Source organism: Myotis lucifugus, unplaced genomic scaffold (genome assembly GCF_000147115.1).
Source record: "Myotis lucifugus unplaced genomic scaffold, Myoluc2.0 scaffold_208, whole genome shotgun sequence".
NCBI lineage: Eukaryota > Metazoa > Chordata > Mammalia > Chiroptera > Vespertilionidae > Myotis > Myotis lucifugus.
In genome coordinates, this window is record NW_005871256.1 from 1,934,148 (window position 1) to 1,957,568 (window position 23,421).

At 44.0% G+C, this 23,421-nt stretch overlaps 1 protein-coding gene across 4 annotated transcripts in view; it reads right to left on the reverse strand.

Annotated features, from left to right (window-relative positions):
- The window catches only part of EIF2AK1 (eukaryotic translation initiation factor 2 alpha kinase 1), a 34,397-nt gene extending 11,770 nt beyond the window's left edge, over positions 1 to 22,627 (reverse strand). The window contains exons 1-10 of one of the 4 annotated variants that reach the window (XM_023761460.1): positions 22,276 to 22,627; positions 8,683 to 8,844; positions 7,044 to 7,177; positions 5,880 to 5,917; positions 4,588 to 4,687; positions 3,982 to 4,062; positions 3,190 to 3,289; positions 2,389 to 2,449; positions 1,729 to 2,056; positions 410 to 521 (exon numbers count right to left, since the gene is read on the reverse strand). In XM_023761460.1, coding sequence (XP_023617228.1) covers positions 410 to 521; positions 1,729 to 2,056; positions 2,389 to 2,449; positions 3,190 to 3,289; positions 3,982 to 4,062; positions 4,588 to 4,687; positions 5,880 to 5,917; positions 7,044 to 7,177; positions 8,683 to 8,844; positions 22,276 to 22,327 — 1,168 coding nt within the window. In that variant the 5' untranslated portion in view covers positions 22,328 to 22,627. Of the gene's footprint in view, positions 1 to 409; positions 522 to 1,728; positions 2,057 to 2,388; positions 2,450 to 3,189; positions 3,290 to 3,981; positions 4,063 to 4,587; positions 4,688 to 5,879; positions 5,918 to 7,043; positions 7,178 to 8,682; positions 8,845 to 12,261; positions 12,305 to 12,769; positions 12,977 to 22,275 lie in introns of those variants that run through there. The other 3 variants (XM_006097695.3, XM_006097694.3, XM_023761461.1) reach the window with 3 other exon arrangements.
- Positions 22,628 to 23,421: the final 794 nt, after the last annotated feature.

The window sequence follows — 23,421 nt, forward strand, 5'->3', positions numbered from 1 at the left end:
CAACTGCAGGGGAGGGAAGGGGGATCTGGAGCTTGAGGGAGACAAACTTTTGACCACATGCCTTCCTATAATGGTTTCTTTTTGTAAGAATACCACATTTTCAGGTTAAAAAATAAAAACAAGTATTTAAATTTTTTCCTTATAAAAATTTTAAAGACCTTTTCCACCCTAAATCAGTTTCCTAAATTCTAACACATTACTGCTTAAATATCAACAAACTATGTATCTATCACAGAGAAAATTAACTTCCAATTACTATTTGTTTTTGAAAAATGTTGAAATAAGCTTAATTGTTTCTTTGGTTTAAAACAGATTTTTTTTTTCCATCTAAAGACCTGGCAGCAGGAGGCGGCGGGTCCTCCTGTCTTTATCCCCCAGCCCCGCACCTGCAGGGCCGCATGGTACTTACAGGCAGACTCATCCACACACTCCCGGCTCCGCCTGTTCCTCTCCACGATCCAGTCCCACAGGGAGAGCTCACACAGCTGCATCTGGATGTGCAGCATCAGGTGGTATTGCATCTAGGGGGCGACACAACACTGGTCCCATCTCTGTACCACTTACATTACTCATTTAGCCAACAAATACTCACTTGTCTACTCTAGGCCAAGCACTGGCCTGAGTGATGAAAATAAAGGTGACACATAGGCCTGCCCACGATGCCCAAAGTCTAGTGAAGGAGCTGGAGAAGGAAAGCAATACTTAAAACTGTGTGTCATATTCCCAGTGGGCAGGGGCCGGCCTGCTGGAGTTAGGCAGTGTCAAAAGGGAGAAGCTCTCAGATGTGACACAGGCATTGAAACTGTTTGGTCGGCTCTCTACATAAAGTTTTGAAAGCTAAAATCCTATATAATAAAAGGCTAATATGCAAATTGTTCCCTCGGGAGTTCAACCGACCAGGGGTTCGACCACTTGCTATGATGTGCACTGACCACTAGGGGGTGGTGCGGAATGAAGGAAGGCCCCAGCCGGCAGCTGGCAGCAGGGGGAAGGAAAGCCCCGGCTGGCGACCCTTATCGCCGGCCAGGCCTAGGGACCCTACCTGTGCACGAATTTTGTGCAGTGGGCCCCTCTAGTCAAGTATAAAAGGACAGCTATATGCTATCTGCTCCTGTGTGTATACCCCACAGTATACAGACAGTTTGGTTGGCTTCACATTGTACATAAAAAATCACATGCACACGGCCACGTGTTCCTGGACAATAAGAGTTAATTCTGCGTGTGTATACACAGCTTTGTAATCTAATATGACCAGTTATGTGCAGACCCTGTTAATCTTCAAGTTTCTTAACACTAATACTTGACACTGGAGCGAGTACGTTGGAGTCTCACCAGCGCATCAGTGTAGCCCTCAACAAGAGTCGCCTGAAACATGACCTGGTAATCCTACTCGGACTCTCTGAAAGCCATGTTCCAAATGTAGAAAATCTTTCTGCATATATATTTATAACCCAGTGTTAACATACAAGAGAAACAGACTGTGCACCATGCTTCCCACTCCAAGGAACATATATGATCTAGAGGAAGGAATGACCCAGAAAAGGGCAAGTTAACTAAGGGAAGGTGTGAAGTTCAAATACACAGGGAATGTGGACAGAAGAGACTGAACACAGGACAGCAGGGCTAAGCAGAGAGGGAGGAACAACAGGTGGGAAGCCAGCTGAGGAAGAGGGGCGGCCATCTAATCGCAGTCCCCTGTACAATTATTATGAGTAAACAGGAATCTACCTCTGTCTGTCCCACCATGTTTAAGTTTTCTTCAGACGATTCCTCAGTGGATGTGAAATTCCCCTCCAAGTCTGAATTAAGCCTAAGTGGCAGCTGATTGTCAGCCATCGATCTGGAAGACAACTCAGCCAGGCCATTTTCTTGGAGCTCAATGGATAATTCAAATCCACTGGCATCTCTTGTGACTAGATTGGGGGTATAGTTCACCAATTTGTTATTCTGATTTTCAATGCCAGACTCTCCTAAGAGTTTTTCTTTTTCTGAGGTCAACTCGGCGAAGATAATGGATGAGCTGTTACTTTCATCATTTTTAACATCATATTGATCTCTGGAGGGGAAAAAACAGTAAAAATAATAATTAATAATCAATGTAAAAAAAATATCAAGAGTAACTCGACTGTTCCTTCAGGCCTATGTAATTCTTACTGGTAAAGCCCTGGGGGGGGGGGGGGGGGAGACATCAAATCTACCTAGCAACTACGTTTATTTAAAATTCTGACAGGAAATATCTAAGGGGAGGAAATAATTTAACATTTCATAATGAAAATAAGCAAAAACGAAGTCTAAAACATTCCTGAACTCCTAACAGCAAAAGACAAAGGCAACCCAATGCAGGTGACAGGTTATGTCAACCTGCAAAGGCTACAGCAGTGCACATACCTGTCGCCCGCCTGGGCGGAGATCACTTTCAGAGATGGCAACTGAACAGAAATTCTATCTGCTGAATAAAAACAGAAACAAACCCTTAAGCAGCCCAATTTCCTAATTCATAGTGAAATGCAGAGCTAAAGTATACAAATAATGCCAAATGAAACAACCTATCTAAAAACATCATGACTGCCCTGACCGGTTTGGCTCAGTGGATGGAGCGTTGGCCTCGGACTGAAGGGTCCTGGGTTTGATTCCGGTCAAGGGCATGTACCGAGGTTGCAGGTTTGATCCCTGGCCACCAGGTGGGGTTCGTGCGGAAGGCAACCAATCAATGTATCTCTCTCATATCGTTGTTTCTCTCTCTGTCTCTCCCCCTCCCTTCCACTCTCTAAAAGTCAATGGAAAAAATATCCTCGGGTGAGGATTAACAAAAAATAAAATAAAAATGTCATGATCTTCTGGCAAAGTACAATACAAGCTTATTCAAACGACTGGCACATACAAGGAACTATAAAACAGCTGAGGGGTCAGCAAACTCTGTGCAGGACCTGATCGACAGGTCAGGTTTCCGGCCCGGAGACTCCCTGCAGCTACTCAACTCCGCTGTGTGGACAAAAGCAGCCACAGACAATACCTACAGATGAGCCCGTGTTCTAATAAACTGTATTTACTGACACTGAAATGAGGAATTTCATATAATTTTCACAAAAGAGTCTTCTTTTTGTGCCTTTTAATATTTTTTAAAATGTGAAAAACATAAAAGAATGAGCTTTGCCGGCCTTCAACTCTATCTAATCTGCAACTGCTTACCGTGCGTTTGGGCCACGTGAACATGCTCAATCCAAGCAGTGTGATAGCCCACAATGTTAGGGTGCTGAAGACCCGCCAGCACCTTCACTTCCCGTAGAACCTAAAGGAGAAGCATCATTAGACCGAGCTTTCACTGGCAAGTGGTTAAATGCTCATGGTATCAAATACTACCACTTGTTCCAGAGCAAACAGAAAAAGCCCTCTGTACAAGCAAGCTAAACGATGTTAAAATAACGGGAATATCTTTATGAGAGACCAAAGCCATTGTTATAGCCACTAAACTTACATATACATGGCACTTTATGCTTTGCATAGTTCATGTACACTCATTCTCCTATAACGAAGTCCAGTTCACAAGGTAAATAAAACCTGTTGTCAAGGGCAGTAGATAGACATGACTTGGAGGACTAGGTAATTTGCCCAGGACCACACAGCATGTCAGGGAGAGACTGGGACCTGGACTGAGCTCATGTTTTCTTTTGTTTTATAGCAACTTGTATTTATATGAATAATTTAATTTAAAAATTAATTTCCCCAGCAATGACCCTGAAATGTGGCCAATATGAAATGCCTATAGAAAACTAAGTCAAATAAATTCAGTTCTTATGTTTGTTACTGTAACCCATTCTTAGTAAACTGGCAACCCATACACCTAGTATTTGCCAAATACTCTCTCTCTCTCTCTCTCTCTCTCTCTCTCTCTCTCTCTCACACACACACACACAAACAACAACTATTTCAAAAAAAACAAATACTCAATTATTCAAAATAAATACATTTTTTACATCTTACCTTCATGCAATCTGTCTTAGTTGCACCCTTAATCAGGATTTTCTTAATCGCATAATACTGACCATCTAATTTATTCCTGACCTAAAAAGTAGAGAAAAAGACAAAGTATATTGTGTCATTAAATTTCAAACGAATAAGGAAAGTTCTTTAACCTGAACTTAGACCATCCAAACAAGCCAAAGAGATAAAATTAAGGTAAAGGCACCTGAGCGCTTTGCTATGGTCAGGGAAGTCAGCCGTGCTCAACTAGACAACAGGTTTTCAAATGCAAGGAGAGGCCAACTCCCAGAAGCCCCCGGTTGGAAGAATGGCAGTGTTAGCCAAAGGGCTCTGTGAAGCCCAAAAAACAGCAGCACCGTTCTTTTCAGTAAAACATTTTATACAAAAGGTAACATAGGACAAAAACTCAGTTTCCAGAATCCACCAACCCAGAATCCACCAACCCACCGATGTGGTTAGGAAAAAATGAAAACCTGCCCACTTCCCCATAAATGACGAATCTTGGTAATTTCTAGGAATTTCCCTTTGCCTACTTTCAATATTGAAAACAACTTCTCAATACATTTATTTAAAGCAGTAGGTCAAAAAAGACATGCGGAAAACAACCTTGTATACTCTTCCATATCCACCTTTTCCTAAGATGGAAACCTCTTCAAACTCATTTAAGTAACGTGAAGTCTGTGCTTCAAAGGCTACTTCCCTTGATCTGAAAGTTAAAACAAACAGCCAATATTAGAGCATGAACACGTCAGAATGTTCTAGGCAGTTCATGTTCCCTGTTTTACTACTAACCTTCTAACTTCCTTCATCACTAAATTGTGGTGACTTGGAAAGGATGAGCTAAAATGAAAATTTTCAGAGCGGCCAGTGTGGCTCACTGGCTGAATGTCAACCCATGAACCAAGAGGTCACGATTTGATTCCTGGTCAGGGAACATGCCTGGGGCTCGATCCCCAGTGTGGAGCGTGCAGGAGACAGCCGACTGATGATTCTCTCTCATCACTGATGTTTCTACCTCTTTCTCCCTCTCCCTTCCTCTCTGAAGTCAATAAAAATATTTTTAATGCAATTTTTCATTCTCTATGAAAAAACATTTGCTAAGCAAATTGACAGGTTGATATGATAGCAAAATGAAAACCTGATTTAGATTAAAATCATTAATCTAATTTTAAGTATTTTACCAGTAATAAGTACTCAATGACTAAACACGCAAAAGATTAGCGGAGTTCAGTGAGAAAGTCACTTAAATTTCCAGACAAGTTACAGATTTTATATTAACACTTCCTAAATACAGGCAACATTCAACGGTTTTCCCTGACAGAGACCAGATATCAGTGCCCTGCACTAAGGCTGGGGCTTATGGAATCCACAGTGAATGAGGAGAGCAGGGGATCAAAAATGAAGAAAAAAAATTTTAAAGCAAAACGACAAAAAAACCTTTTTTTTTATTAAAGGAGGGAAATGAGAATTAAAGCAAATCTTGGAGCAGTAATTAATTGCCGAGAACAAAGTTTTTAAATTTGCATAAACTATACCAGTGGTCGGCAAACTGCAGCTCGGCAAACCATGGCTCGCAAGCCACATGCGGCTCTTTGGCCCCTTCAGTGTGGCTCTTCCACAAAATACCGGCTCTTCCACAAAATACCAACTTCTGCGCATGGGCCACGAAGTTTCAATCGCACTGTACGTGCGCACCTGCACGTGGTATTTGGTGGAAGAGCCACACTGAAGGGTCCAAAGAGCCGCATGTGGCTCGCGAGCCACGGTTTGCCAACCCCGGAACAATACTAACTATAGTATTTTTAAACTCAAAACTCATTTCTGATTAATTCAGGATTGATTCTTAATCCTGACTTAATAGTAACATTTAAATAATCACAAAAGTATTTGATACAAACCTGATCTTCGGAATATGAGAACTATCCTCACAAGGATCCTAAAATAAAAAAATTATTTTTAAAAGCATTTTGAAAATTTTATGGAATAAGGAATCTATCAAAATTTAATGTCATATCAATAGTCTCAAATGCTTACACAATATTAAAAAATAAGACTCAATGGCTTTTTCAATATTACCTAAAAGTTTACAATGGAAAATATATCTCTCTTAACCAGATCACTACTAAAAAAGCTACATTCTTGCTACCCACTGACAAAGCTGAGAATGTACCAACGAGCACCATAAGCAAATGGCGATTTTTACCTTCAAAATATACCAGTATGCAGAAACTGACAACTTCTCTCGTCTCCACAGCTACCACCCATTCAGAGCCACCACCATCACTTCTTGCCTGTATGATGCACCAGTGCCCCTGCTTTTGCCCTTGGCCCCCCTGTCTATGCTCAACACAGAAGCTGGTTGATCCCATTAACTCATAAATCAGATGATGCCATTCTTCTGCTCAAAATCCGGCAGTGCTGCCTTTCCACTGAGTGAACACCAAAGATATTAAAATGGTATCATAATCGGACTCTATTGTCCAACTCCACCTTCCCTCTTACTGCCCTCTTGCCCCCACCACGCTCCCCTGCTCACTCCAGCCACACGGCTGCCTATCCTGCTCCCCGACACCTGACACACTGCTCCCTGGGGAGCTGCTGTGCCTCCACTCGAGTGCTTTTCCTCCAGGCATCTGCGCGTCGCCTCCCCTCAGCCTCAGCTCCTGACTTACAGGAGTCTCAGTGCGGCCCTCCCTGGCCACCCTCCGGAACATTCACACATTTTCTAAGTCCCTTCCCTGCTTTATTTCTCCTTAACACTTCTCACCATCGAACCCATTTATTTTTCCGCATTTTCCTTGTTCCGTTGTTTACTGCCTGCTCTTTACAACAGAAGCTCCCTGAGGCCGGGATTCTGTCTATGTTGCTTACTGCTTGGACCCCAGCACGTACCAGAGAGCCGAACACACAGCAGCCATTCAGAAATAGTTGTTACATAAACAAATTAAAGTTAAACATTTTATAAACCTCTTTATAACCAGGATTTCATAACGCTTTAAGATACAGCCCTCTGGAAATCAAAACGTTTTTGTCACATACCAAGCACGTATTGTGAAGCTCACCTGTCGAACGCTCTCTCTCGCTGACCTCATTAAATGAGTGATGGCTCTGTTGTGATGTAGTCTCAATGAGCTGAACTCATCACTGCAGGTGAAAGAAGACAGCAGCCCCATTTTGATAAAGGTCTGACAAAGTACTAGAAAAAGAATGCGGAGAATTATTAGAAGGCCATCAATAAAATGGTAATTTTTTTAATATATATATTTTTTATTTCAGAGAGGAAGGGACAGGGAGAAAGAGATAGAAACATCAATGATAAGAGAATCATCAATTGGCTGCCTCCTGCACGCCCCTACTGGGGATGAAGCCTGCAACCCAGGCATGTGCCCTGCCTAGGAATCGAACCGTGACCTTCTAGTTCATAGATCTAGGTCAACGCTCAACCACGGAGCCACATCTGGCTGGCTAAAATGGCACTTCTGAAGAGTACACAGAGCATGAAGAGTGATAATAGCCTCTATGAGAAAAAAGTTCCGTTCATACACGCATTCCAACTTGGGGATTGCTTCCGTCAAAGTGAAGCAATTGGTACACTCACTGCTCAGGAGCACATCTATACTGACTTCTATGACACTGAACAGTCAGTCATTTGTTTACCATGCCTGGTTGGTCAGTAAAATACTAAGCTCCATCTTTTAAAAAGGCAAGAAAAATGTAATCACAGTAGTCTTCCTATTTTCAAACATATTTCATTTTGCAAACAGGCACTGAGATAAGAATAAAGGCAGAAGTGGAAATAAATGATTAGAATGAACAACAAAAGTGAATATTAACTATTGTTTCTATTATGGAATATCTTAACCAACACAGAGAGCTGGGCAGTGCAGGAAAAGAAACACCACACAGTTGGTGTTAAAAGTATGTAGTGTAGAGGAAAAGTTTCTTATTCAACAACAAAAATACTGCTGTTCCAGCGCTCTGGTCAAGACCTGGTTCAAAATGACTATCTGTGATTTTCATTTACCTGTTCACTGACTAAACCATAAGAGAGCTTCACACATTATATGGAATATCATGTTATAGATACAAAAAAACCTATCTTTTATTTAAATACGAACAATTTTATGGTTATTAATCTTTCAGGGAACCTAGTAATCCTATATAATAAAGAGCTAATATGCTAATTAGACCAGAAGGTGGAACTACCTTCCAGACGACCTTCCGGATGAAGCCCCTTCCTGATGAAGCCGGGACTACAAGGGCCGAGGCAGCTGAGGCTGCGAGGGCCAAGACCCTTGCACATATCATCGGGCCTCTAGTTATATTCATAAGGAATTACTCAAAGCAAAATATAAAATGAATTTTAAGAAATATAAGCTATATTGCCCAGCCAGCATGGCTCAGTGGTTGAGCATGGACCTATGAATCAGGAGGTCACGGTTTGATTCCAGGTTAGGGCACATGCCCGGGTTCCGGGCTCCATCCCCAGTAGGGGGTGTGTAGAAGACAGCTATTCTCTAACATCACTGATGTTTCTCTCTTCCTCTGCCTTCCTCTTTTCCCCTCTCTGAAATCAGTAAATATATATTTTTAAAAATATAAGCTAATAATACTTATTTCAAATTTTTATACACCCGCAGCATTAAATACCATAGTACTTTTACAAGTGTTATTTAGCAAGATGAATTTATGCTTACTAACATTTAAACACCTGTCTTGAACGAAATGGGTTTGGTTCATGCACATGGCTCAAGTGTTCCAGCAGAGAGACAAGCAATAGTTGGTTGGCAACTGCAAAAGGGAAGGTCGGCTGCTGCTGCTGCGGTCCTTTTAACACCTGGAGTTCTGCTGGAACATCAGATTCTACAAATTAAAAAAGGAAAAATTGTAATAAATGATAAAAATATCTCAGAATGACAAAATAACACATTCTAATTAAAGAAACAAACTATGTAACTTTAAGGGAAAAAACCCACCACAGCCCACCTGGTGTGGCTCAGTTGTTGAGCATCAACACCCATAAACCAAGAGGTCACCGGTTCCATTCCCGGTCAGGGCACATGCCCAGGTTGAAGGCTTGATCCCCAGTAGGCGTGCAGGAGGCAGCCGATCAATTATGCTTCTCTCTCATCGATATTTCTATCTCTACCCCTCTCCCTTCCTCTCTCTAAAATCAACAAAGACATATTAAAAAAAAATAAAACTAGGCTTTAAAAAGAACACAGTAGTTAAGCTGAGTGGGGTTAATCAAGACAGACTTTTTGGAATTGAGCTTTGAGTTGAATTCTGGAAGCTGGAAGCCTAGCAGAAAGATGCCACTGGGGGAAGGGAGAACGTTTTGGTAGTAATGATGTGCACAAAGGTAGAAATGAATGAATGAATACTCAAGCAAACAAGCGGGGATGCCTCCTGTCGCGAGGACAGCGTTGACCCAGGCATAAAGACATTAGTTTGGCAGAGGAGAAAGGGAAGAAGGAGGAAAACTTGACTCCTGAGCATGTGCTACGTATGGACAGGTGTCTTACATGTACAATCTCATTTCATCCTCAGGGGACAGTAAAAGGTAAGTGTTACCATTCCCATGCTCCAGATGAGGACACTGATCCCCTAGAGAAGGGAGGAAATCCGTAAGCGGGCAGGCCGACCAACTCCCGAGCCCATCGTCCTTTTTCCACTGCACACGGCCAACCGGATAGATGGGTTTGCACTTCAACTGAAGGTCATAAGCTGGTACAGGAGGCGACGGACAGAAACATGGAGGAAAGAATAGGTCGCAGAAATAGCAAGAAAGAAAGGGACCGGCCAGGATTTAAAACACCAGGAAGGGGAGGAAGGAGGTGTTAATGAGAGCGGAAATTGGTAGGAGGGCTTGTCAGAGGAAAGATGAGACACTGAATTCTCAGTACAGTGGAACCTTGGTTCTCGAACGCAATTAGCTCCGGAAGGCTGTTCAAGAGGGAATTTGTTCGAAAACCAAATCATTTTTCCCCCTAGAAAGAATGGAAATTGAATTAATCTGTTCCAGACCCCCAAATGATTCCGTTTTAACCTTTTTTGTATACAGTACCTGTTCAATGTACTGTTTAACCTATAAACAAGCACTTCCTTTCTTGAATGTATCGAACTACCCCCTTCCAGCCTTAAAGGAGTCGCTTTCAGCACTCGTTCCACGGGTGCCTTTCAGGAGGCCAGCGGGCTCCATCGATGCTCTTTCACTATCGCGGCCTCCACCCGCCCCTGCTCTTTGTTTATCCAAATCAACAGTTTTTCTACCGCTTCTGTGATCACTGCTTCTCTCACACCCTTAGCAACATGAGCACTCTTGATGGCCTCTTTATGTTCTAAAATTGTGCTAATCGGTTGATTCTCCAACAACAAAAGCATTCTCTTTGTTACCTGAGAGCTGCTTTTTGTCACCTGACCTCAGCACGAAAGGGCTATCAGGTCAAAAACTGAAGTTTTGGTCAAAAACAGAGACATTTTTTAAAATATTTTTTCTGAGCCTCATCCAAGGAGTGAGGATATTTTTTCCATTGGTTTCTAGAGAGAATGGAAGAGAGAAAGGAGGGGAAAGAGAGAAAGACAGAGAGAGAGAGAGAGAGAGATCGATTGGTTGCCTCCAGCATAAACCCCAACCCGGATTGGGGATTGAACCTGCCACCCAGATACGTGCCCTTGATCGGGAATAAAGCCAAGATCCTCTGATGCACAGGCTAATGTTCTAACCACTGAGCCATGCCAGCCAAGGGGAGACATTTTTTCTGTGGACAATTTGGTAGAGAACCGAATTGTTCCTGATGGGAGACGTTCAAGAACCGAGGGAGAAACCTGAAGGATTAATTTGAGGTACAATTTTAGAAAACTCGTTTCTGGTGAAAGAAGAAAAATTAATGAGTGACATTGGGCTTACTGTTGGCCCTCCTTCTAAGACGACGGGGGCACGGGGAAGGGGCGGGGGAGACGCACCGAAGACAGTAACTTTGAACAGAGGCCATGCTGGCTCTAGGAGAATCCCTACACAATAAACTCCCACAGAGCACAGGTTCTGGAGTGACACCTAGGTTTTGAATTTTTAGACTCTGCCATTAACTGGCAGAGTGACCTCACATCAGACAGAAGACCTCTGAGAAGCCATTTAACTATTCTGTTTTTACATCTACTACATTTTTCACGGACCTTATTTCCACACGAAAAGATAAATTATGCCTGGACCTTCTGGGCGTCTTTGGAAGAAAAGGCACTATGTAAACACAACAGTAGAATGAGTAGCCGAGGAGAAGGGAATTTTTAGAAGCTAATCTAAGATCACACCCTTCAAGACTAATCTTCAGTTTGCAGAAAACCTTATCACAACGTTACAGAACAGGCAGACGTGCCTGTTTACCGCTGGGACTTTTTCTATGACGTAACCCTATTCACTGTGGAGCTGCTCTAAGTACCACCTGACATACGGAAAACATCAGTCTGCCCCCTGCAAAATAGTTATCTTACAGCCGTCCTCTGTTCATGACTGCCACGGTCTGCTTTGTATCCCTCTGGAGTCAAGAATTATAGCTGGTATTAAGGATGAAAATCGAAGGATTTAAGAAATTAGAACATTTTCAACTTGGCTTGCACCTTTAAATCGATTTTAACATGTTAACAGCTGTTTCATGCTTCAACTGAATGTGTTTTCTCTGTGATCATCCTATTCAAACCACTGCACAGTAAAAACCTCCCTGAATCAATGTGTTCATTCTTCCTTTTTAAAATACATCTTTATTGATTTCAGAGAGGAAGGGAAAGGGAGAGAGAGATAGAAACATCAATGACGAGAGAATTTCACTGACCAGCTGCCTCCTGCACTCCCCACACTGGGGATAGAGCCCGAAACCAGGGCATGTGCCCTTACCCGGAATCGAACCCTGATCTCCTGGTTCATAGATCAATGCTCAACCACTGAGTCACTCCGGGCAATGATTCATTCTTAATAGCACAACTTAATTTGTGCTATTATTGCCAGGTGTGGGTTCCATAGGGTCAGGGCTCATACAAGAATCAATCAATGAATGCATAAGTGGGTGGAACAACAAATTGATGTTTCTCTCTCTCTCTCTCTCCTCTCCCCCCCTCTTCTCAAAACAATCAATAAACATAAATTTTCAAGTACAATAAGTTTCCAAAACAACTAGTTGCAATTAAAGAGCCTACTGCACTTTCCTTAAAATACTGGATACTTCGGACTGGCTAGAGTCCCTGTTCTAAGCACCTCTCACTTCATGTTGCTGGACAGTAACATACCGTATGTCCCAGTAACCAAAAGCCTCATGAAAACTTGTTGTTTTTTTGTTTGTTTTAACAGAAGAGGAGGCTTTGCATACTGCCTCGCGATGACACGTCTTCAGCTACCCTATCGGTGAAGCAAGACAACAGAAGCAATAAATCAAAACTCGGCCCCAAAGGCTCAGCGCACAGGGTCTGCAAAGTCCCACCTAGTAGCCGGCAACGCTCCCGCTCCCGCCGGACCCAGTCACGGGGCTTGGGAGCCGGGAGGGTCCCGGAAACCCTGGGTCCGCGGAGGAGAGACGAGCAGAAATGTGCACAAACGAGCCAGCGGGTCACCAGCAGCCACTCGTCTCCATAAATGCTGACCTGATGCGAACGGCCTGCCCGCCGCCGCCACCCCCACTGCACCGCTGGGCCCCGGACCCCACGGAACCGGCCGAGGCCCAGGAGCCAGCCTCGCTGCACCCGAGAATGAACGTGGACGCGGCCAGGGCAGGGCCGCCAGGCATTCCGGGTCCCTCACCGTCATACTTGGGGTCCGAGCCGTCCTTCGGGAAGTCGATGGCAGGCGGTGCAGGAACAGCCCCCGCCCCGTCGCTCTCGGCCTCGCGCTCCGGTGCCGCGGGGCTGCTCCCCAGCATCGCGGGCCCAGCGCGGGCCGCAGCCCAGCCCGCCCACCGGCCCAGCACCTGCTCGCACAGCCCCCTCGGCGATCGCCAACGAACCCGGAAGTGTCCGCTCCTGAGCGGAAGTCCCGCCCCTGCCTCCCGGGCGCCTCTTTGGGGGCGGGGCCTGCTGCGGACTCCGCCCCTTCCTGAGGGCAGGACAGACTGGTCCCTCTAGGATGGCCCTGGCGCAGGCGTCCTGGTACCCACCACACCAGCGGGAGGTCCCCCCCCACCCCACCCCCGAACCCGCAGGCGCCCCTCTCCGGTGTCCTGGAGATCTAACTACCCTCCATGAATCAGAGCGCTCATATCTCACGCCAAGACTCGGGTACCACTATTGCTCTCTGCACAGATTCTAACCCAAATGTCTACTTTTTGCAGACACAACAGGGACTATTTGTCACTTTTTTTTTTTTAAATCAAAAGCATCTACAAGACCCGTGTCAGCCCTAGCTGGTTTAGCTCAGTAGATAGAGGGTCTGCCTGCGGACTGAAGAGTCCTGGGTTTGATTCCAGTCAAGGGCTCAATCTCTCCCTCTTCCTTCCTCTCTGAAGTCAATAAAAATATTTTTTCTTTATTGATTAAGGTCTTACATATGTGTCCTTTTCCCTCCATTAACCCCCCCCCACTCCCACTCATGCCCTCACCCCCCTGGTGTCTGTGTCCATTGGTTAGGCTTATATTCATGCATATAAGTCCTTTGGTTGACCTTAAAAATATATTTTTAAAAAAGGAAAGAAAAAAAAAGACCCGTGTCAAAGAGAACTGAACCTAATTTGGTCAATCGTGAAACCAGACAAAATGGGAAATGCAAAGAAATAAAGAAATAAATAAAAACCACACGCACGGGAAATGCCAACCAGATTCCAAAATGAATCCAACCTAACAAAAGTTCTGCTGGCTTTGAAACTGAACTTTCAGCTGAAATGATTTCAAACCTGAGACAGGCCTTTTCCAAGTGACCCCATGGCCACTGGATTAATTTTTGAAGCCCTTAGCCTTAAATCTCTTCCCTCTTTGTCCTCCGGAGATGTCGCTATCACTTGCTCCCCAACACAATGCTATTGGAATTAATTCTTAGATCACAGATCAGATAATATAGCTGGAATACAAGCCTTTCAGATATGGGGCCTCAAAATCTGACGTACAACGTGAGAAAATGGTATTATTCAATAATTTTATTTATGCATAGTTTTCATATAAAGACATACTGGGTGCATTTAGCCTGATAGAAGCAATGAAAGGTGTAGTTCTCCAGATAATTCCTTGGAATACCATATGTACACGGACAACTCCCAAATGTAAAAGATTAGGGAGATCCCTTTCCATGCCCTGCTGATAGGAAGAGCACAGACTTTCTAGAGGGTGATTTATCTGTTTCCACAGCTTTTTTTAAAATATATTTTATTGATTTTCTACATAGAGGAAGGGAGAGGGATAGAGAGCTAGAAACATCGATGAGAGAGAAACATTGATCAGCTGCCTCCTGCACACTCTCTACTGGGTATGTGCCCACAACCCAGGTACATGCCCTTGACCGGAATCGAACCCGGGACCCTTGAGTCCGCAGGCCGACGCTCTATCCACTGAGCCAAACCAGCCAGGGTGTTTCCACAGCTTTAAAAATTCAAACACTTTTGACTCATCATTCCCACTTTCAGGGAATTATTCTAAGGGACAGGTTAAGAATAAGCAAAAATATTAAACAAAAAAGCTATCTATATATATAAAAGCCAAGTGACCAGAATGACTGGAATGACTGGAACGACCAGTCGCTATGACACACACTGCGGCTGGCCAACCAGCCCAATGGGGGTGGGGCCAGACAGCCAACCTCCCGCATCCCCTTCCCCAGGCCAGCTGCCCCAATCAGCCCTGACCCCACCCGTGCACAAATTCATGCACCGGGTCTCTAGTCCTATATAATAAAAGGCTAATATGCAAATAGACTGAACGGCAGAATGACTGGTCACTATGACATGCACTGACCACCAGGGGGCAGACGCTCAATGCAGGAGTTGCCCCCTGGTGGTCAGTGCACTCCCACAGGGAGAGTGCCACTCAGCCAGAAGCCCAGCAGGCCTAAGCTGTCAGTCGGGCATCCTCCAAGGGGTCCCGGACTGCGAGAGGGCATAGGCTCGGCTGAGGGACCCCCCCCACCTCAAGTGCATGAATTTCATGCACCAGGCCTCTAGTTAATTATAATACTAGTTGTAATACCAAAAACAAGAAGACAATATAATTGGTGAAATAAATTGTGAACACCCATACAATGGCACACTTGCAAATATTAAAAATGTCAGTATGAAAAAGAAAAAGGAAAAAGAAAAAAATGTCAGTGTGCAATATGTAGTTCTCACCACTTTTCCACTAGCACCAGAATGGAGAAAAAAGCAAACTCATTCTGGTCGGAATAAAAAGGCATTCTTTCTAGAAGACATGTGCAACTTAGAGTAAAAGCTTTTAAATAGGCAGACTCTTGGACATACATAGAGGAGTATATTCAAAGGAAGTAACCAGCAGGGGGAAAAATGAACCTATAAGGATGTTTGCCAAAGTGTAGCATATAATAGAAAAGCACTGACATTAATCCAAATTCCAAATAAAGGAGCAGTTAGGGAACATCCACACAATGAAACCTTCTGCAGCCATTATAAAAATTGAAGAAGAAGAAGAAGAGAACCGTTTCCTCTCGTGGTTTCCATGGTGTCACACAATTCTAGTTTTTCTCTACTCGTCCTCTACCTCAGCATCCCTTTCCATAGCCTCCTTCTCCAATGGACAGTTCTGTGGGGCTCTTGTGCTGCTGCTTCTCTCGGAAGATAACCACATGCGTTCCTATCACGTTACAGGCCGCCTGTAAGCTGACAACTCCCCAATGTATCTGTGCAGCACAGACTTGCTCTCGTGGATGACTCAAAAGCATCTCCAATTTGTCTGAAAGTAAACTCCCGGTATTCCTCCTAAAATTTGTTTTCCACTGCGCCTCTTCGTCCATTTAAATAGCACACAATCCACCCACCTGTGCAAGCCTAAAACATGAGCGTCAACCTTTATTCTATATCAGAATATATCTAGGCTGCCTACAAATTAATTTTAAACATTGAAGCATGACACATCATTTAAACATATGTATTAAACACACAGTTAACCAAAAAGGAACCGCAAATGGCCAATAAACATAGCCACAAAATGCACAAATTTCACTAAAGGTTAATGCAAATTTAACAATGAAATATCATTTTAAACTATCACATGTGCAAAGTTAAAGTTTTTTATACCAAGTTTTGGTAAGATATGGCAAAATAGGAACTATCATACATTGCTGAATAAGTATTTGGTGATACTGAGTAAAGTCAAATGGTGCGTAGCCAAGATCCAGTAATTAACCCCTCTCCATGTTCCCTTTGGGACCCCTATATGTGCCACAGATATGTGTATAAGGGTGTTTCTTGCAACACTGTAATAAATTTGGAAATGTCTAATATCCATCAACAGAGAAATAAATGTACTATATATGCAAACAAATATTATAGAAGTTAGAATGAATCAACTAGATCCACTGTCTTATCCTGGACATTGAAAACAACAGGTGCAGAAGACTTCATAATAGCTAATGTTCACTGAGCACGCAGTCAGACCCACTCCCTCAAAGTATTGTAAGTACTTTTATGAATATTAACTCACTCAATCTTCCAAACAAATTTACAGGTTTTCCCTTATAATGAAGCAAAGAGATGGAAATTTCTTCATGACAGAGGTGAGGGCTCTCAATATGGGAGTTGGCATCCCAGAGTATAGCATTTCCTCTTTTTGGCAGTGTAGGTATGTGTCTGTGTGCGTGTGTGCGTGTGTGTACACAAATGCCTACCCAGTCTCTCCTCTGTCTCTCCCACACCAAGCCCCCTAATGTGAAGCCTTCATATCCACATGGACTTCAAAGTCAGCTCTCTCAATGTGGGGGGGAGAGGGGGGGCAAGAAGAGGTCAGTGACATCAGAGGATGCCCTCACTAGCTACCTGTGTTAATCACCATCTTACACGAGTACTTAATTATGACCACCCAACAGAAGGTAAATGCTATAAATCTTAGTGGATAAAATTAATGGTCTATCCATACATGTTTGGAAGCAATGAGATTGAAGGCTGAAGAAATTTATCACATATTTAATGGGGAGTTTAAAAAGTCTCACCTGAAACTTACATATAATTTTATTAACCAATGTCACTCCAATAAATTCAACAAAATTTAAAAAAATAGCCCTGGCCAGTGTGGCTCAGTAGGTTGGGCGACATCCATGCACCAAAAGCTTGCTGGTTTGACTCAATTCCCAGTGGCGGGGTTGGGGGTACAGGAGGCAGCTGTTTGATGTTTTGTTCTCACATCGATGTTTCTGTCTCACTCCCTCTCCCTTCCTCTCTAAAAACCAATTTAAAAAGTCTTTTCTAAATTTTAATAATAAAAAATAAGATAGTCTCAATTAGATGGATCAATAAAAAGATGTTTAAGAATGTTATATAAGGTAAAAAGATGTTTAAAAATATTACAAAAGGTAATTTCCTTAGCCGGTTTGGCTCAGTGGATAGGGCATTGGCCTGTGGATTGAAAGGTCCTGGGTTCAATTTCAGGTCAAGGGCATGTACCTAGGTTATAGGCTTGATCCCTGGCCCTAGTCCAGGAGCTTGAAAGAAGGCAACCAATCGATGTGTCTCTCTCACATCAATATTTCTCTCTCTCCATCTCTCCCTCTCCCTTCCACTCTCTCTAAAAATCAATGGAAAAATATCCTCGGGTGAGGATTAACAACAACAACAAAAAAGAGCCCTAACCGGTTTGGCTCAGTGGATAGAGCACCGGCCTGCGGACTGAAAGGTCCCAGGTTCGATTCCACCCACGGGCACGTACCTTAGTTGCGGGCACATCCCTTGTGCGAGGTGTGCAAGAGGCAGCTGATTGCTGTTTCTCTCATCGATGCTTCTGACTCTCTTTCCCTCTCTCTTCCTCTCTGTAAAAAATCAATAAAATACATTTAAAAAAATATCCTTGGGTGAGGATTGACAAAAAAAAAAAAGAATATTATATAAGGTAACTAATAAAATCATTTTGCATATTGTGTAAAATTATAGTTGTACATATTTTACCATCTTCCATGAGTATGTATTCATCTGATGTTAAGGAAACTGGGATCCAATCTTCTCCAGTTTTTCTCTAATTCTACAGTCTCTACTTCCTTTGTTTCAAGTACAGTTCTAGCCATCCTGTAATTACCAGTGATTAGTAATTATTAGTAATTATCAGTGAGTTTGGGAAATGGTACCACACCATGGTTGCTAGCCTTCAAGCTGGTCCCCAATGATCTCTGCTTCCCTTTTCAAGGTTCCTCTCACAATGTGCTAAGGTTGGTTTATATGATCATTAGCATATGGAAAATTGATGGTATGAGATTTCCAAGATTAGTGTAAAACAGCGATTTTCAGCCTTTTTCATCTCATGGCACACATAGACTAATTACTAAAATTCTGTGGCACATCAAGAAATTTATTTTTTGCCGTCTGACAAAAAAATACGTATACTTTTGATTCGTTCACACTGGACAGCTATTGCTGTATTGGTTGTTGTCATTTTTTAATTTGACATTCTAAGGGAAAAGAGGCCAATGCCACTGACTAAATAGTCAGATATTGCATAAGCTAATTACTAAAATTCTGTGGCACATCAAGAAATTTATTTTTTGCCATCTGACAAAAATTCTTGCAGCACAACAATGTGCTGCATGGCATGGCAGTTGAAAGTCTCTGGTTTAGAAGACACTGTATCCCGGTCTGAGAGGCAACCAATTGATGTCTCACATCAATGTTTCTGTCTCTCCCTGTCCCTTCCACACTCTCTCTCAAAAAAAAAAAAAATCAATGGAAAAAATATCCTATGGTGAGGATAAACAAAACAAAACACACTGTGGCTTCCATCTTGCTCTTGTGAGCAGCCTTATGGCTCGGCCCCTGTGATGAGAAACTGAGTCCTGCCAACAATAGGGAAGTGATTCTTCATCCCCAATAGAACCCTAAAATGACCGCAGCTCAGGACAACTGCTTGACTGTAAACTCAAGACTGAGCTAGAAACACAAGCGACAGTGCCCGCAGATTCCTGACTCTCAGAAACTGTGGTAGAAAATAAATGCTTGTTTGGGGGTAATTTTTTACACAGCAATAATTAATACATATGCTAAACTCGATTTCAGCATCTTATCAGAGTCAGGAATAACTTAAGCCAACGCCTTGTGAAAATGCTGTTGATCTGTGTGACTACCAGGCAACAGTTGTGATGTCATCAGAATTAGAATCCTTTACTAATGGGGTCTTGCCCACCATATAAAGGGAAGTCCCAGATATAAAGGAACTTTTCAGGTGAGTATATCTATGTCAGCTTTCCTCTTTACTTTCCAGAATAAGGTGAATAACTAAGGGATCCCAATTCCAAATCATTTTTTTTCCCAAATTGTTTCTTGATATTCCTTAGGTCAGCTGACACATTTTAAATGGCAATTTCATGGGGTTACTGTCAATTAGAGTGGATCACTCCCATTTCAATCTCTGGACTTATCGTTTTCATGCTGGGGCCTCAGCCCCAGAGGAATGTGCAAGAGATGTTAGAAACTTTTTGGTTTCACAATTTTCATACAGGGCTACAAAACTGTACAACCATTTTAGCAAATCATTAATACTGATAAGCAATAATGACCATTTTCTAAAGTTATGCTATAAAATATTTCAACTAAAATATCAGGATGCGTATTTGAAAGAATACTTAATACCTCTGAGTTTCCATCCAATTTGAGCTTGTAATGTAGACCTGGAGCAGTTTTAGGGTAACACTGATTTATTTTAAGCTCCCCAAGACTAAACAATGAAATACTACACTGATTAAAATTACTTTTTATGTTCTCTTCTGGGATTCCCTGAGAATGCTTTATTTTTATGTTCATATTCTCATAATCCTCAAATCTTCACCCCTTAAGGCTGGATTTTATTTCTCAAATTATTCAAATGCCATTTATGTCAGAGTGGGTGCTCAAAGGATAAAAATGCAATTTTTAGTAAATTTTTAAAATTAATTTCATATTATATAAAGTATATAATTCTTCTGACCACACAAACCCCCCCTCAACAAATCTCATGAATAATGATAAAGTTTTGTTTTACCATAACTCTCACAATCCCTATGTTGCCCCCCAACACTCCCCTATTCACCACTCTGTTTATTCCAGTTCTTTTTTTATTCATCTAGACAAATTTGTACCATGATAAAACAGCATTGACAGAGGCTTGGCTTAAAAAGAATGACTAAAAACATATTGTTCTGTAACTTGCATTTATTCTCCACTCCAAAATACATCCTAGGGAACTTTCTGCGTTCATGTTACAACAGTGTTCTGTAACTGGATATTCCATAGTTAATTTAGCCATTCCCCTAGCTGAAGAGAAATTAGGTGTCTCCAATATGTCAATATTATAAACAACTTGAAGAATTACCCCGGTATCCAGTTTAATGTTTACAGGGAATTCTACTACTACTAGCTGTGATTTTAAGCAAACAAACAAAAAAATATTTAAACTGTGTCTCAGTTCTTTTGTAAAGAAGATTCTACTACCACTTAACCTTACAAGGTTGCAGAGAGGATGAAATGAATTGACATATTTATGGACAGCAATCTGTAATTGTTACCTGAAAAGTTAAAGTTGGTGGTGAACAAACAGGCTAAATAGCCATCTCAGATGGTGATTAAAGAAAAACTGATTTTTTTAAAGAAAAAGGGGATGGGAGATGGGGTAGCCAAAGGGAAGGGCTACACAGCCCTGAGCCAAAGGGTATTACTGGGTCCATGATGGCAGCAAAAATCCTATCTAATAAAGAGGGAATATGTGCCCTAACAGGTTTGGCTCAGTGGATAGAGCATCGGCCTGTGGACTAAAGGGTCCCGGGTTCGATTCCAGTCAAGGGCACGTACCTTGGTTGCAGACACATCCCCAGTTGGGGGTGTGCAGGAGGCAGCTGATTGATGTTTCTTTCTCATCAATGTTTCTAGCTCTCTATCCCTCTCCCTTCCTCCCTGTAAAAAATCAATAAAATATATATATTTTTAAAAGGGAATATGTAAATTGCCCATCACACTGTCACAAAGATGGAGGTGCCCATAGCCACAAGATGGTGGCACCCAGTCCCCTCTGCCCTGCCGGAGTCCCAGTCCTTTCAGCCCAGCCCGGGGTGGGGGGCGGGGGGGGGAGATGGGGGATGAGGGGGAGCGGCAGTTGCACGGTGCGGCCGGACCCGCACTCAGCCCCCCAACCACCCAGGGCCGGCCCGAGGTGCAGGCAAGCCTCAGATGGCGGCTGCCCAGCTGCCTAGGGCCAGCCTGAGGTGCAGGCAAGCCTCAGATGGTTGCTGTCCAGCTGCCCAGGGCCAGCCGAGGCTTGCGCTGCCGGTAGTGGCAGCAGCAGAGGTGTGATGGGGGTGTCGCCTTCCCCTGACTGCCAGATGGACTCCTGCCCCTGAGGGCTCCTGAATTGTGAGAGGAGCAGGCCAGGCTGAGGGACCCCCTCCAGTGCATGAATTTTCATGCACCAGGCCTCTAGTATACTTAGAATAGTGAAACAAGGAATTGCATAGAACAGTGGTTCTCAACCTTCTGGCCCTTTAAATACAGTTCCTCATGTTGTGACCCAACCATAAAATTATTTTCGTTGCTACTTCATAACTGTAATGTTGCTACTGTTATGAATCGTAATGTAAATATCTGATATGCAGGAAGGTCTTAGGGGACCCCTGTGAAAGGGTCGTTCGACCGCCAAAGGGGTCATGGCCCACAGCTTGGGAACCGCTGATAGAGCTTTAGGGGATACATGCCTGTGGGGGAAGAGAACGGCACCGGTGTGCTCCTTGGAGGGAGAGCAGGCACTGGGTCCTTTGTCCTGAGCATATGTATCTCTTTCTTGCAGGTAGAAATCTTAGGGGAGGGTCTTAATAGGATATTCACCAGCTTCCCAGGCGTGCTCTTTCAGGGTCCTGGTCTCCACTGATTGTCGGGTGCCAGGGCCGCCCTAGGGTCATTAGTCAATGCAGCTGGTCCCAAGGCAGCCACAGCCTCACTTGTCTTGCTTTGGTGCTTTTCTGGGCCTGGAGCTGAAATACAACTGAGGCCTAGATGTTGTCCTTGGGGAGGAAAAGGTCAGGGTGTGTGAACCGCCTGAGCAGCGCTATGAAAGAAAGACCAGAGGTCCAAACCAGTGAGATAGGGCGGGACAGGCGACCTGGGGGTGAGGTTCCTGTTTGGCCCCTGGCTAGGCATCTGGGAGTTTCCGTACCTGGACCATCGTCCTTGCTCTGCTCATGTCTAACATTACCCAACACCGTCATTCTCCTCGGTTCTCTCCGACCCTTAGGTCTTCGCTCCTGGGAGATTTGATTCTAGCTGCCGGGCGCTACACGCCATCTTCCCCAATCGGAGTAACTCTGAGCCTGGTGGGAGTGCCTCCCTCCGACATCCCTTATTCTCCTGCTTCAAGGCGAGAGGATTTTCTGACGGCCGTGGCCGTTCCTTTCCACGGTTAACGGAGGTGAGCTGGACACACATTCCCCGACGCCCTCGGTACACAAGCGGTTCCCGCAGCTCGGCTCTCCACCCCGGCCGCTCGCCATCACGCCTGGGGTCCGAGCTTCTGCCGCCAAGTCGATGGCAGGCACCGCCCCCGCCGGGCCGCCCGCCGCTTGGCGCTCCCGGACCCAGAGCTGCCCCCCAGCACCCCCGGCCGCACCCCGTCTGCCAGTCCAGCGCCGCCTCACGCGGGTCCTGCCAGGCTCGCCATCAAACCCGGAAGTAGCTCTTTGGGAAGCGGAAATCCCGCCCCGGCCTTCCGCTGGCCGCTGGAGGGGGCGGGCCCTGCCGCAGGCTCCGCCCCTTCCGGGAGGGCAGGCTGGATGGTCCGGCACAGACGCACCCGGGCGCAGGCTCCCTCCTGGCCTGGTCTTCGGGCGGCGTTGGGCGGGGTGGCGGGTCTTGGGGAGCGCCATGCTCTGGTCGGCCTCGGCCTGCACCCCGCGCTCCACTCTCGGCTCTCCATTGCATCCAATCTCGGTCTTTCTCCCCTCCCCGGAAGTAAGCAGTTTATCTGTTGGGTGTCCTCCTGGTTTTTCTAGTAACACACAAATATATGTATAAGCAACTAACTGATCAATAAGTGAAATACCATGCCGCAAGACAATGAAAACACAGGCTCCAAGTCATACGTACTTTCTGTTGGGACGTGTGTGTACATACATAAATATATACCTATAGATAGAGGGTCTTGGCTCAGTGGTTGAGCATCGACCTATGAACCAGGAGGTCACAGTTCCATGCCTGGGTTGCTGGCTCAGATGATTCTCTCTCATCATTGATGTTTCTATCTCTCTCTCCCTTCCTCTCTGAAATTTAAAAAAAAAAAATTAAAAATATATGCATATATAAATTT